Raw genomic sequence first — 15,124 nt, 5'->3', positions numbered from 1 at the left:
CGTTGCGGACCATGTGTGTGTCCCTGCTGCGCCAAGTAAGAAGTGGAGCCTGAGGCCGGGGAACAGCGGGCGGCATGAGCTGGTGCAGGCTCTTCCTGCGTACCACGGCTGCGGCTCGTGCCTGCCGGGGTCTGGTGGTCTCTACCGCGAACCGGCGGCTACTGCGCACCAGCCCGCCTATACGAGCTTTCGCCAAAGAGCTTTTCCTGGGCAAAATCAAGAAGGTAACGCGAGCCCTGGGCGAATCCTTGCTGTCTGGCTCCCGCTTTTCATCCTCAGCTGCAAGATTGGTGTTCAGCTTTGTCGGATTCCCCAAACCTGCCAGAGAGACACACCCTGCGGGCGAGGCGTGTTAACACTCTGGATTCCTGAGTTCCAGGAAAACCTTCCTAGAGAAAGGGTGGGACATTTCCTAGACGGAGGACCCTTGGAAGTGTAAATTTTGTCAGAATTTGGAAAACTCTAGGCTAGGTAATTTACAAAGCAGCCTTCATCTCAGCTGGTCTGGTCTGGAAATGTGCGGGGCTTCCTCTCTTATTCCTAAACAGTTTAGACCGTGTCCCTCCTCAGTCACCTTCCAGCGCCCTGGGGCTTCCTTCCCCAGTTGAGCCGTAGCGCCTCTCCCAGCCATTGAGGTTCCTCAGAAATCTGGCTCCAAGATGCTTCCCGGGCGTCGCACAACCCTGCCAGTAGTAACAGTTTGGTTATAAAACACTCATTGTCCTCTTAGAGTTGGAAGACTTGGGTTTGGTCTTGGCTCGTTGACTTTGAAACTCAGTTCTTTTTTTTGAGACAGAGTCTCGCTCTTGTCGCCCAGGCTGGAGTGCTCACTACAACCTCCGCCTCCTGGGTTCAAGCGATTTTCCTGCCTCAGCCTCCGGAGTAGCTGGGATTACAGGCGCCCGCCACCATGCCCGGTTTTTTTTTTTTTTTTTTTTTTTTTTTTGTATTTTTAGCAGAGATGGAGTTTCACCATGTTGGCAAAGCTGGTCTCGAACTCCTGATCTCAGGTGGTCCACCCGCCTCGGCTTTCCAAAGTACTAGGATTACAGGCGTGAGCCACCACTCCCGGCCGAGACTCAGTTCTTTCAGCCTTAAAATGGAAATAGTGTTGTGTCTCCTTCACAGAGGTGTTGTAGAGCCCCAGTGAGATAAATGGTGCATGGAGAATCGTCTTAAACTGTAGAGTACTGTGCAGCAGAAGAGAGAACTGGCTTCAACACTAGTCTTATGACCTTGGAGCTGATGGTTTCACCTCCCTGTGCCTCAGTGCCTTCATCTACAAAATAGGAATAAACACATTTCTTGCTTTTTCCTTTGTGTTTTATTTTATCTTCTAAGGAAAGCAACAGTATACTTGCTATTTCCTCGAGGTGCCCTGCTTTGAGCTTGGCTGAATGTTGGCTGATCCTCTATCACGGAAGTTATTCCCTGGCTTCTCTTTGGAACATTCCTCTGAGGTTGTCAGGCTGATCCCTTTATAGCAAGCAACCTTATTGATGCGGAAGCTAAGACTCAGACTAAAAGCAGTTTGCCCGGCTAGAAGGTGCAGAGCTATGTCTTTGACATATGGGAAACCCTTTTACCCAGGACCTGGGGCAGTGTGGTGCTCTATCCTGGGACCTCCTGCTTTCCAGCAGCATGGTGAAGAAAGAACACAAATCCTTCAGATCTGTTTCCATCATAAACCTTTGGCACCACCTGCCCTGCCCTTACTCTCAGCTGTCAGCTTTGCTTCCCATTCCACTGAGAAAATCCATGCAGTCAGATGAGAACTTCACAGGCATAGTTACCCCCTCCCCCTGCATGTGCCCATATTATCTACATTCTGTTACTATGACTGAACTGTCTGCTTCTGGCAAAACCAACCTCTCATTAGACCCCAGGCCTTCTCACCTACTCAAGGGTAATTCTTTCCTTTCTCGGAATCATTAACTGTTCTCTCTACTGGATTTTGAGACCTTACCATTCAGACGTTTGTCCCTAATGGCCATGGAAGTCAGTAGTGACCTCTCTGTTGTCAAATCGTGTGATCTGTTCTCAGACCTCATCCTACTTGGCCCATCATTGGCATCTGACGCTGTTCGTTCTTCTACCCTGTTGACACACTTTCTTCTCTAGTTTCTGAATCACTATTCTCATCGTTCTCTGAATGTTCTAAATACTTCACTGACTGATACTTCTCTGTGTCAATTGCTAGTTCTTTTTTAGCTCCTTTACTGCTAAACAATGACCAGTGTTTCCAACTAGCCAAGTTGGAATTTACTAAGGCTGGGTCTGTGGATGTCTTTTCATCTACAACCATCTCCTGGGTGACCTTATTTAGTGTCCTGGCTTTAAATATCATCAATATCCTGATGCCTCAAATTTCTTTTTCCAGTTCAGATTTCTCCCTGAGCTCCAGATTCCTTTTGCTTTTTCAGAGTTGGGGCCTTCCTCTGTCACCCGGGCTGGAGTGCAGTGGTACCATCATAGCTCACTGCAACCTTGAACTCCTAGGCTCAAGAGATCCTCCCACCTCAGCATCCCCAGTAGCTGGGACTAGGCACGCCCTGCCACACCCAGCCAAGGTCCTTTTTTAAATCTACCTTTGTACTCAAAAGCTCTGCTAAGAGGTTTAACAGGCGTTTGAGATTAATAGATCCAAAACTGAGTTCCTGGTTCCCACCCAATCCTGGTCCTTCCACCAGCCTTCTTTTATCATAGATAATGGTGGCTCTGTTGTTCCACCTGTTCAGACAGAACACCTGGCGTCACCTTGTACTCTTATTCTCCTAGTTCACGTCTAATTCCACAGAAGATCTGGTTTTCTCTACTTTGAGGTTCTTCAGAGTCTGACCACTTTTAGACCCTTCTGCTACTACTTCGGATCAGGCCAATGTCATCTCTCACAGCCTTACTGGGATTAGAGCAGAAACATGGGACATGATGCTTAGAATCTCAGAACTGGAAAAGATCTTTCAGATTATGTAGGCCAGTGGTTGTCACCCTGCCCTCAGCCAGACCCAAGCTATTCATGGAGTGCCCCTGGAACTGCTGCAGGGATGGGTGGGAAGTTGAGTGGGTGGGATTTAGGTGACTGTTTTCCATATCAGCGGTCTCAGAACTGCTTGACTTCTGTCTGTTTTACATATTTGGTTTCTGCACTAGATTTCTTTGAATAACAGGTTCCACTTTTTAAGATAATTTATCAACTGTTTATTGCAATTGAACTCTCCTCCCCTAAGGCACTGACCTGATTTGATAACATCAGAATCTTTCTCCCGTGCCCCTGCAGTCTCTCCTATGTGACAGGTTTTCTGTGGTTGTACCTGAAGGCCAACTAGTTGCCAGGCTGTCTTATCTGGCCTGCCCACTGGTACCAGAATGATCTCTAATACAGCCCATGCACAAGACCCAAGTGTCAGTGAGCCTCTGTGTTCAGTGAAGGAGACTGAGCTTTGAAGGAGACTGAGCTTTGATCTAAAAGGCTGCAGAGTGATGGGGCCATCAACTTGTTTTTTTTCTTTTTTTTTTTTTCTTGAGACAGAGTCTTACTCTGTCACGCAAGCTGGAGTGCAGTGGTGTAATCACAGCTCACTGCAGCCTCAGCCTCCCCAGGCTCAGGGGATCCTCCCACCTCAGCCTCCTGAGTAGCTGGGACTATAGGTGTGTGTAGCCTTGCCCAGGCTGGTTTTGAACTCCTGGGCTTTAAGCAGTCCCCCTGCCTCAGCTTTCCAAAGGACTAGGATTACAGGCAATAGCCACTGTGCCCAGCCAAGCTTGTTTTTTAATTTTTCTTTTTTTTTTTTTTATTTTGAGACAGAGTCTTGCTCTGTCACCCAGGCTGGAGTGCAATGGTGCAATCTCAGCTTACTGCAACCTCCACCTCCCGGGTTCAAACGATTCTTCTGCCTCAGCCTCCTGAGTAGCTGGGATTTCAGGCGTACGCCACCACGCCTGGGTAATTTTTGTATTTTTAGTAGAAATGGAGTTTCACCATGTTGGTGAGGCTAGTCTCGAATTCCTGACCTCATGATCCACCTACCTTGGCCTCCCAAAGTGCTGGGATTACAGGCGTGAGCCACCGCGCCTGGCCTCCCAGCTTGTTTTTTTCGATATCACCTTCGTGGTGGTTTTGGAATGGACAGAGGCAGGGATTCCTTTAAGTTGGCTGTCACTTTTAGTTAGGGACTTACCTATAAGCCTGTGGTCCTGGGCCCAGAGAGGAGAAAGAAGTGGGAGCATATTGATAGAGTAGAGAAATCTGTTGGCTGATTGGCTGTACAAGGTCTGAGGAGAAGGTTGAGGTCTCCCAAAGACTTCTCTAGAGACACTTGGTGAGAGGCGCCATGAGGACAGGTGTTGCTTGGACCTATAGCTATGACTCAGGACATCACTGCCCAGCAACCTGAAGCCCACATCCACAGTTTGTGTCATGCTGGCAACTGAAGGGGTACCAGAGCCCAAAAGTCCACAGAGGCTTGGTACAGGGAGCAGATGTCCACGAGCAGGAGAGACAGAGGCTATAGGGATCGATGAGACTTGGTAAGCACGACATGCTCTTCTCAGCGTAACATCTTTGAGCTCACACAATAGTTGATGTAGAATTGTCCATTTCAGTAAGGAGCTTCCACGTCCACTATCTTCCACAATTCTCACAAGGGCCTTGAGTAAATATTACCTGCGTGTTATGGGTAAGAAAGAGGTAGTTTGGAGAGCTGAAGGGATTTGGTGAAGGCCACATAATTAGTAAGCCTGAAATCAAGGACCAGACCCCCAGGCTTCTAAATGTTAGTCTTGGGCTGCATGTTTCATGGGACCATTATCATCCCTTGTACTGAGAAGGAAAGCTGATGAAAATTGGGAAGAACCTATTTGAACAGGGGAGGGAGATGGATGTGGGTGGTGGAGCCTCCACATAGTTCCTGTATCTCGAGAACCTTGTGAGGTTTGCTTTCCAGTTCCTTCAGTACGTCACGTCCCGCTGGCCAGGGTGGAGTAGAGCACATGTTTTTCCTTCCCTTTAACTGATGTTTCCATGATGGCAGCGTAATAAAAATTAAATTTTTAGAAAATATTTACTATTTTTAGAAAGAAGTTTTCCCATTTCCGGAAGTTAGCCAAGATGAACTTAATGAAATCAATCAGTTCTTGGGACCCGTGGAAAAATTCTTCACTGAAGAGGGTACGTATGGTTTTCTTTACCATTGCTGATTTCCACCGTAAGGGCGATTCGGTTGATATTTATATTAGAGGCGGCATACATAGGGGAAGTCTTCTTGAGGGAGAAATGGTTTCCACTCATCATAATTTGCTTTAGGTTTCATCCCTGTTGCCATTTAATTAAAAAACATCCAGTTAAATGCTTCTCATTGTATTTGTGGTGAAGGACCACTTTAAACATTTCCAAACTGTTCCAGGCCAACACTTCCATAAGCTGTAATAAAAATGAATAACTAAAAAAATGAGATGGCAAAAAGCCAAGGCCACACACTCTACAAGCCCCTGGAGCATGTGCTGGTTGTTGTGGCAGTGGAATTATGTGTGATTTTGTCTGGCTTCTTTCTGCGTAATTTTGAATTTCATCCATGGTGCATGTATCGGTAGTACTTCCTTTTTAATGCTGAGTCGTATTTCTTTCTATAGATATACCAAGATTTGTTTATCCATTTAAGTATTCATTGACATGGGGTATGTATCCAGATTTTAGCTATCACCAAAAAAGTTGCCATAAACATACCTTTTTTCCTCTTTTTCTTTTTTTAAGAGACAGGGTCTTTCTTTGTCGCCTGGGCTGGAGTGCAGTAGTGTGATCATAGCTCACTGCAACCCTCCAACTTCTGGGCTCAAAGCCATCCTCTGCCTCAGCCTCCCGCATAGCTGAGACTACAGGTACACACTACCATGCCCAGCTAATAATTCTTAAAGTTTTTTGTAGAGATGGGGTCTCACTATGTTATTCAGGCTGGTCTCAGACTCCTGGGCTCAGGTGATCTTCCTACCTCAGCCTCTTAAAGTGTTAGGATTACAGGTATGAACCACCATGCCTGGCCTGTATTTTCTTTTTTTTTGAGATGCCATCTCGAATCACTGCAACCGCCACCTCCCGGCTTCAAGCAATTCTTCTGCCTCAGCCTCCCGAGTAGCTGGGATTACAGGTGTGTGCCACCACGCCTGGCTAATTTTTGGTATTTTTAAGTAAAGAAGGGGCTTCACCATGTTGGCCAGACTGATCTCAAACTCCTGACCTCGGGTGATCTGCCTGCCTCGGCCTCCCAAAGTGCTTGGATTACAGGTGAGAGCCACCTCGCCCAGCCTGGCCTGTATTTTCTTTTAGAAACTTCACAGTTTCTAAACTATGACTGGACATGGTGGCTTACGCCTGTAATCCCAGCTCGTTGGGAGGCCAAGGCGAGCGGATCATGAGGTCAGGAGATCGAGACCATCCTGGCTAACATGATGAAACCCTGTCTCTACTGAAAATACAAAAAATTAGCCAGGCGTGGTGGCGGGCACCTGTAGTCCCAGCTACTCTGGAGGCTGAGGTAGGAGAATGGTGTGAACCCGGGAGGCGGAGCTTGCAGTGAGCTGAGATCACACTACTGCATCCCAGCCTGGGCGACAGAGCAAGACTCCATCTCAAAAAAAAAAAGTTTATAGTTTTAATTCAGGTTTAGAACTATGATTCATTCAAAGTTAATTTGGGGTTTGTTGTGAGGTGAAGTTTGAGGAGGATTGTTTTGCTTATGGCTATCCAGTTCCATCAACATTTGTTGGAAAGATTATCTTTTCCCTATTGGATCTACTTGGCACCTTTATCAAAAATCAGTTGACCATTTATGTATGAGTTTATCTCTGAATTTTCTGTTCTCTTCCACTGATCTATTTGTCCATCTTTATTCAGGTATTACATTGTCTTGTTTACTGAGCTTTCTGTTAAGGCTTGGAACCAAGTAATGTTAGTTCTCCAACTTTATTCTTGTCTAAAGTTGGTTTGACTCTTGCAGGTCCTTTGCATTTCTTTTGCATCAATTTAATAATCAGCTTTTCAAGTCTACAAAAAGGCCTATAAGTTTTTAAATGGTTGGTTTATCTTTTAGAGCAATTTTTTTTTTTTTTTTTGAGACGAAGTCTCACTCTGTCACCCAGGCTGGAGTGCAGTGGCGTGATCTTGGCTCACCACAACCCTTGCCTCCTGGGTTCAAGTGATTCTCCTGCCTCAGCCTCCCGAGTAGCTGGGACTATAGGTGCGCACCACCATGCCCGGCTAATTTTTATATTTTTTTAGTAGAGACAGGATTTCACTATATTGGCCAGGCTGGTCTTGAACTCCTGATCTAGTGATCCACCTGCCTCGGCCTCCTAAAGTGCTGGGATTATAGACTTGAGCCACTGTGCCCAGCCAGCAGTTTTTAAAACTAGGAAAAAAGGATCTTGTTACCCATGTAGTTGCTGATTCCAGGGCTCTTCATGTCTCTTGTGGAGTCTCTTCCTGGCTTCATATTGCTTCAGAAGAGATTTCTGCTTCCATTCTTATCTTCGTTCCTCTGTACGTGGTGTTTCTTTCATCTCTGGCTGCGTTTCAGTGGTGTTAGGAAAACTGATTATCACATTTATTTATGTAGTTTTTTGCACATTTATTTTGCTTGGAGTTCTTTGAACTTTTGCTACCGTTGCTCTTCTGTGGGAAAGACTTCCTTTCACTTTTCGTGATGTGTAGCTCTGCAGGGGATGCATATTCTCACCTTTTGTATGTCTAGAAAAGTCTGTTTCAGCTGGGCATAGTGGCTCATGCCCGTAATGCCAGCACTTAGGGAAGCCGAGGTGGGCGGATCGCCTGAGGTCAGGAGTTTGAGACCAGTCTGGCCAACAGGGAAAATCCCGTCTCTACCAAAAATACAAAAATTAGCCAGATGTGGTGGCATGCACCTGTAATCCCAGCTACTCTGGAGGCTGAGGCAGGAGAATCACTTGAACCTGGCGGGCAGAGGTTGCAGTGAGCTGAGATCGCACCACTGTACTCCAGCCTGAGTGACAGAGCGAGACTCCATCTCAAAAAAAAAAAAAGGAAAGAAAAAGTAAAATAAAAGTCTGTTTCATCAGAACAGGTTTCTGTGTTGACAGGATTTACCTTTCAGGCAATTAATGGTGTTGCTCTGCTTTCTTCCTGACTTCATATTGCTTCAGAAGAGATGTCTGCTTCCATTCTTATCTTTGTTCCTTTGTACATAGTGTTTCTTTCATCTCTGGCTGCTTTTCAGTGGTTTTAGGAAAATTGATTATCACATTTATTTATGTAGTTTTTTGCACACTTATTTTGCTTGGAGTTCTTTGAACTTCTGGCTCTGTGTGTTTATACTGCTTACTGAATTTAGATAAACAGTTGTACACCCATACAGTGAATACTGAGCAACAAAAAGTAATGAAGTATTTATACATGAAAAAACATGGATGAATCTCTAAATCATGACCTGAGTTAAAGAAGCCGGGGTAAACAGATAGGTACCATATGGATTCATTTATATAAAACTTGAAGATGCAAGCTGATCTATAGACAAAAGATTTGTGGTTGCCTGGGGATGGTGGACAGATGGATCGTTCTCAAAGGGGCATAGAGACTTTTGGTGGAAAAGGAAATGTTTTCTTCTCAATTGTGATGTTTTCACTGACAAATATGCCAGAACTCAACAAATTATATATTGTAAATATGTGCAGGTTATTCTTCGCCAATTATATATGTCAATAAAGTTGTTAAAGGATAAAAAAATGAAGGGTTTGGCCTGCACTTTTGGGAATCTGTAGTTGTCTTAGTGACCCATGTATGCAAAAATTCTTAAGTGTAGGTTATGGTGTTTTTCACCATACTGTTTTCAATACTGATGAAGTTTAATTAGCAATTCAGAAGTACACTTTAATTGGCTTGATGCATACAAAAGTGTGCAATTATAGGCCTAATGCTATTGATTGTTCAGTTTTGCTGCAGTGAATGTGAATTTTTATTTTAGAGACGAGATCTCACTCTGTCGCTCAGGCTGGAGTGCAGTGGTGCCATCATAGCTTACTCAACCTCCCAGGTCGAGTGATCCTTCCACCTGAGCCTCCCAAGTAGCTGAGAGTGCAGGCTGAATGTGAATGTTGAATGAATAAATGAATTGGTGTTAAACAGGCTAAACTGTCTCAGAACTGGTGGATTGTGCTGAAAGCAGTATGGCCTCTGACAGTGAGGTAAATCTTGGCCCAGATACTGCCATGAGGTGGCTATCTAGCTGAACATTTTAGTATAATTCTGAGAGTTGCATATTTATTCTCTCATTTCCTAGAATATACTAGCCAAAAAAAGTATGAGGTCTAGAAGGAGGAGGGAAAAAATGAAGTTTAACATGCCTATAGAAAAATTTACATGCCATGAATGTATAATTTGCTGCTGTTTTACACAGCAAAAGCACTCCTGTGACTAGCACCCAGATCAACAAATAGAACACCACCTAGCTCTGACAGCTTTTAACAGTTTAATTCTGGCCAGGCGTGGTGGCTCACACCTATGATCCCAGCACTTTGTGAAGCTGTGGTAGGAAGATTGCTTGAGTTCAGGAGTTCAAGACGAGCCTGGGTAACATAGCAAGACCTTGTTTCTACTAAAAAAAAAAAATAATTAGCTGGGTGTGGTGGTATGTACCTGTAGTCCCAGCTTCTTATGAGGCTGAGGCAGGAGGCTCACTTGAGCCTGGGAGATTGAGGTTATATAAGCTATGATTGTGCCACAGCACTTCAGCCTGGGTATCAGAGTGAGACCCTGTTTCTAAATAAATATATAAAAATAAAATTTTTCCTGGGCTAATTACATAAAATTGAACACAGGCCAAATGACCATGACTACAGAATTTCTAGTTTTGAAAAAATTTTTATTCTGGGATTATATATTATCAATATATAAACCACTGTCCTGTTTACTTATATTTGTAGAAACATAGCTTATATTTGTTTAATCAAGATTTTCCTCTTGGCAGTGGACTCCCGAAAAATTGACCAGGAAGGGAAAATCCCAGATGAAACTTTGGAGAAATTGAAGAGCCTGGGCCTTTTTGGGCTGCAAGTCCCCGAAGAATATGGTAAGTCAAGCAAACAAGCACCCAACCAGTTTAGCTCTTAAGAAAGCACTCTGAATTTGTCCATAAAAGGTCTAGTTGCTGGAATAGATGACACCTTCTGTCATGGGCTACATAGTAGGGGTGGACTGACTGAAGGACCTGTAGGGAGGAAGTGCTCTCGGGTCCTGTGCTTTTCATCCTAGCACAGAGGAATGAGGCATGTGGTCTGGCTGGCTGTAGAGTGCAAAGCACATCAAGGTGGGAGATTGGACCAGTGGGAACCTTTGAGCAGCGTCCTTTGTGCTATGGACTGTCCCTGTAATTCTTTGAGCATCCTAGTGATGTTTTTAGCTCCCAAGTGACGGTTCTACCTTATTAGAGTTAGCCAGTCACTACAACTTGCCTCCCTTATGCTTTTTCTCGAGTTGGTCACCTGAATTCTGCAGAGGTTAAAGGGACAGGCAAGCAGTGTGTGGAAGGCGAGGTAGAAAATGGTTCAAAGGGATAGACCACACACATGTGCCATTTGTGTTTACCCTCAGGCCTTTTGGATATAAAGTTATAAAGGCCAAGGATGCTGCTAAGCATCTGACAATCCGCAGGACAGACCCCCACAACAGAAAACAATACATTCCAAAATGTTACAGTGCCACAGTGGAGAAGCCTTGTCCTGGAGTCCTCTGGATACTGGGCAGTGGGACACACTATAGTTGTTGCATTTATAAAGACCTACAGCTGTGATGGAAGATCCTCGCTATGTGTTAATTGATTTGATGTGTGTGTAGATATCTTCATATTTAAAGTATGTATCTATATATGCTTGTATGCCTAGGAAAAGTGTGGATAGAAGGATATACACAGAAATGCACTTTCTGAGGCACACGATTGTGAGCATTTTTTTTCTTTTTTTTTTTTTTGAGACACAGTCTCGCTCTGTCACCCAGGCTGGAGTGCAGTGGCCGGATCTCAGCTCACTACAAGCTCTGCCTCCCAGGTTTACGCCATTCTCCTGCCTCAGCCTCCCAAATAGCTGGGACTACAGGCGCCCGCCACCTCGCCCGGCTAGTTTTTTGTATTTTTAGTATTTCACCGTGTTAGCCAGGCTGGTCTCGATCTCCTGACCTCGTGATCCGCCCTTCTCGGCCTCCCAAAGTGCTGGGATTACAGGCTGAGCCACTGTGCCCGGCCGCATTTTTTTTCTTTTTTGTCTTTTGAGACAGGGTCTCACTGTGTCATCCAGGCTGTAGTGCAGTGGCACGATCATAGCTCACTGTAGCCTTGAACTCCTCGGGCTCAAACAGTCCTCCCACCTAAGCCTCCCAAGTAGCTGGGACTTTTTTTAATTTTGTTGAGTTGGGGTCCTGCTACATTGCCCAGGCTAGTTTTGAATTCTTGGAGCCAAGCAATTCTCCCACCTCAGCCTCCCAAAGTGCTGGGATTATAGGCATGAGCCAGTGTGCCCAGCCCTCGATTTTTGTTTACTTTGTACCTTTCTGTATTGTGATTTTTTTTTTTTTGAGACGGAGTCTCTGTTGCCCAGGCTAGAGTGCAGTGGTGTGATCTTGGCTCACTGCAACCTCTGCCTCCCAACTTCAAGTGATTCTCATGCCTCAGCCTCCCGAGTAGCTGGGACCACAGGCACGCGCCACCACACTCAGCTAATTTTTATATTTTTAGTAGAGACGGGGTTTCTCCATGTTGGCCAGGCTGGTCTCAAACTCTTGACCTCAGGTGATCTGCCCACCTCAGCCTCCCAAAGTACTGGGATTACAGGTGTGAACCACCATGCCCGGCCTGTATTGTGATTTTTTTTAAAAAAAATGGTGATCTGGCATTACTTTATAATCAGAAGAAAAAAAAAAAAAACAATGAAGGCTTAATGGGAGGAATCTGGGGCTGGGCTGTGATTGACGCTGGTCCATGTCTCCTAGGTGGCCTGGGCCTCTCCAACACCATGTACTCACGACTAGGGGAGATCATCAGCATGGATGGGTCTATTACTGTGACCCTGGCAGCGCACCAGGCTATCGGCCTCAAGGTCAGGTGTTTAGGGATTCTGTGGTGCTCTCTGTAGGTCTTCTGGAGTCACATGGTGGCATAGAGGCCAGAGGCTTGCTCCCTCTGAATCGGGCCTGATATCTGACGTGCAGTCCTGCCCTTCAGTTCCCTCACTCTGGCCACACCTCGTGGTGCTCAGTCCCCACACACTGCCCACATGCGTAGTGGCCCTTGGGTTGCATGTCCCTTCCTTTTGAATCTGCCTCCTGTCCCCATTGCCTTTGATCCACCCTTCAAGGCCCAGGTGGGGTGCTGCTGTCTTCGCCTTGGGCTGGAAGTGGTCTCCCCTCCTGAGCCCTCGTCCCTCAGCCTAAGCGTGCCCCCACTCTTTATGCAAGCCGCCTTCCCCCCACTGGTCTTGAGCACCTTAGGGCAGGCCCAGGGCTAACTGCCCTTACTGGCAATCTCATTACTCAGATTATTTCTGCTTAATGTTGACATCAAAGAGAGCTGAATGCACACCATGCTCGGCTCCCCCACCCCAGAGAGCACATGCATTCATGCAGATGTTTGATGAAGAGGGGGCCTGTCTATGTGGCACTGGGAGGGCAGCAGGTGGGACAGCCCTGACATTGAGCACCTTCTTTAAGATAGGCTTGGTTCCAGTGCTCCTGTGTCTTCACATTTCATCATCCAGACCACCCTGCCAGTGGGTGGGAGTGGCCCAGTTTGTGGATGATAAGATGGAGGAGGGTTTCTTTGGAAAGGGATATCCTTTGCCCAAGACCACCAGTCTGGGAAATGAAGGAACTGATATGAAAGTTTTGGACACAGACTGCAAAGCACTGTGGGTCTCCGAGGCTCACGGCACTGGCACATGGGCCCCTGACAGTCTCCTCAGCAGCCTGGCTCCCTGGGCTCTGCCTGTGGCCGCTTGCTCTGAGTTTTTGCTGTCTTCTCTTGCCTGAAGTAAATATTTGCCTCAGAAAGGAAATGTTTCACAAACACACCTCATGCTCTCCTTTCTCCCCACAGCTGACATTAGTCTGTGTCTGTTCTGTTTAGGGGATCATCTTGGCCGGCACTGAGGAGCAGAAGGCCAAATACTTGCCTAAACTGGCGTCCGGGGAGCACATTGCAGCCTTCTGCCTCACGGAGCCAGCCAGGTCTGTCCCTGCACAAAATGTTATCCCTCAGCAGCTGTGACATTGCCCAAGACTCACTGGGGCAAGGGGGTGTTGGTTTTGTTGAGTAGCTGACTTTTCCTTCTTTCCAAAATCTTGCAGAGAATCAACTCAGCAACGGTTCTTGCCATTCCTCTTACCTTGACCTTATTTCTCTGTCCCAGTGAGACTTGCAAGTGAGATACCATGCTTGACAGCACTTACTAAATAAATTTTTGTGGTTTATAACACACCTTGACGTACAATACAGTAATAACGTTCAGGCTTCAAAGCACCTTTCAGAATATGTAGCATGGGTGGTACTGTTCCTGCTTACACATTAGGAGCTGAGGTTCATTGAGGCTGTGTGATCTGCTGGATGGAGCAGGGCTGCAGCAGGACTCGGGACTCCAATGATAAGTCCATCACCTGGACCATCCTCCATCCTGCTTCACTGTGCGTGGGAACCTGGGAACAACCATCCTTCCTGGGGTGCCCACAACTCATCCTCACAGGACCTCAGATGAGCCCATTGCAAGCACCCATTTCCATGTTTAAACCTAAGCCCAAGTTGTTTTCACTGCCGCTTTTTTACGTGATGTATTGAAGCAAAGGTCGGCTAAATCCAGCCTCCTGCCTGTTTTTTATAAATAAGTTTTGTTTGTTTGTTTGTTTTTGAGACAGGGTCTTGCTGTGTCACCCAGGCTGGAGTGCAGTGGCACGATCTCATCTCACTGCAACCTCCGCCTTCAAGTGATTCTCTTCCCTCAGCCTCCCGAGTAGCTGGGATTACAGGCATGTGCCACCATGCCCAGCTAATTTTTGTATTTTTAGTAGAGATGAGGTTTCACCATGTTGGCCAGGTTGGCCTCGAACTCCTGACTTCAAGTGATCTACCCACCTAAGCCTCCCAAAGTGCTGGGATTACAGGCATGAACCGCCATGCCCAGCCCAGTTTTATTGGAACATGCCCATTGTTTTATAAATTGTCTTCAGCTGTGTTCATGTTTTTTTTTTTTTTTTTTTTTTGAGATGTAGTCTCGCTCTGTTGCCAGGCTGGAGTGCAGTGATATGATCTCGGCTCACTGCAGCCTCCGCCTCCTGGCTTCAAGCGATTCTCCTGCCTCAGCCTCCTGAGTAGCTGGGACTACAGGCATGCACCACCACACCCAGCTAATTTTCGTATTTTTAGTTGAGATGGGGTTTTACCATGTTGGCCAGGATGGTCTCAATCTCTTGACTTCGTGAACCACCTGCCTCAGCCTCCCAAAGTGCTGGGATTACAGGCGTGAACCACCATGCCCGGCCTCATGTTCTATTAATAGCAGCAGAGTTGAGGAGGTGAGACAGACATCCTGTAGCTTGTAAAGCTGAATATGTTATCTGACCCTTCATTTTAAAAGTTCGCTGACCTCTTAAAAGTACTAGAACCTCCATTTTCAGGCTCTCAAAAGCATTCATATTCCCAGTATTCTCCCTTGACCACATCTTTCTGCATCTGCAGTGGGAGCGATGCAGCCTCAGTCCAGAGCAGAGCCACGCTAAGTGAAGACAAGAAGCACTACATCCTCAATGGCTCCAAGGTAGGGCTCCTTCCCCATGGCCACGTCAGGATCTCAGTCACGACCTTCACTGCCACTGAGTGAGCACTCTCCACACACCAGGGATTGTACCTGCTGCTGTAGCACTGACTGCCTTCTTGAGCTGCTTTTATGTGTTTGTTTTTGATTTTTTTTAGTTTTTTAAATTTGAGACGGAGTCTCTGTCACCTAGGCTGGAGTGCAGTGGTGTGATCTCAGCTCACTGAAATCTCTGCCTCCCAGGTTCAAGTGATTCTCCTGCCTCAGCCTCCTTGGTAGCTGGGCTTACCCATTCTTGGCTAATTTTTGTATT

The 15,124-nt window shown here is 46.2% G+C and overlaps 1 protein-coding gene across 5 annotated transcripts in view; it reads left to right on the top strand.

Annotated features, from left to right (window-relative positions):
* Positions 1-11: 11 nt before the first annotated feature.
* ACAD9 (acyl-CoA dehydrogenase family member 9) overlaps positions 12-15,124 on the top strand; it is a 29,939-nt gene continuing 14,826 nt past the window's right edge. Inside the window, exons 1-6 of one of the 5 annotated variants that reach the window (XM_001096856.5) lie at positions 12-224; positions 5,074-5,167; positions 9,990-10,091; positions 12,002-12,108; positions 13,134-13,234; positions 14,736-14,814. In XM_001096856.5, the coding sequence (XP_001096856.1) occupies positions 75-224; positions 5,074-5,167; positions 9,990-10,091; positions 12,002-12,108; positions 13,134-13,234; positions 14,736-14,814 (633 nt within the window). In that variant the 5' untranslated portion in view covers positions 12-74. Of the gene's footprint in view, positions 401-5,073; positions 5,205-9,953; positions 10,092-12,001; positions 12,109-13,133; positions 13,235-14,735; positions 14,815-15,124 lie in introns of all 5 variants that reach the window. The other 4 variants (XM_077993643.1, XM_077993644.1, XM_077993645.1 and 1 more) reach the window with 4 other exon arrangements.

The sequence above is a fragment of the Macaca mulatta genome, chromosome 2, assembly GCF_049350105.2.
Source record: "Macaca mulatta isolate MMU2019108-1 chromosome 2, T2T-MMU8v2.0, whole genome shotgun sequence".
Classification (NCBI taxonomy): Eukaryota; Metazoa; Chordata; class Mammalia; order Primates; family Cercopithecidae; genus Macaca; species Macaca mulatta.
This window is presented reverse-complemented; position numbering and strand designations above follow the sequence as displayed.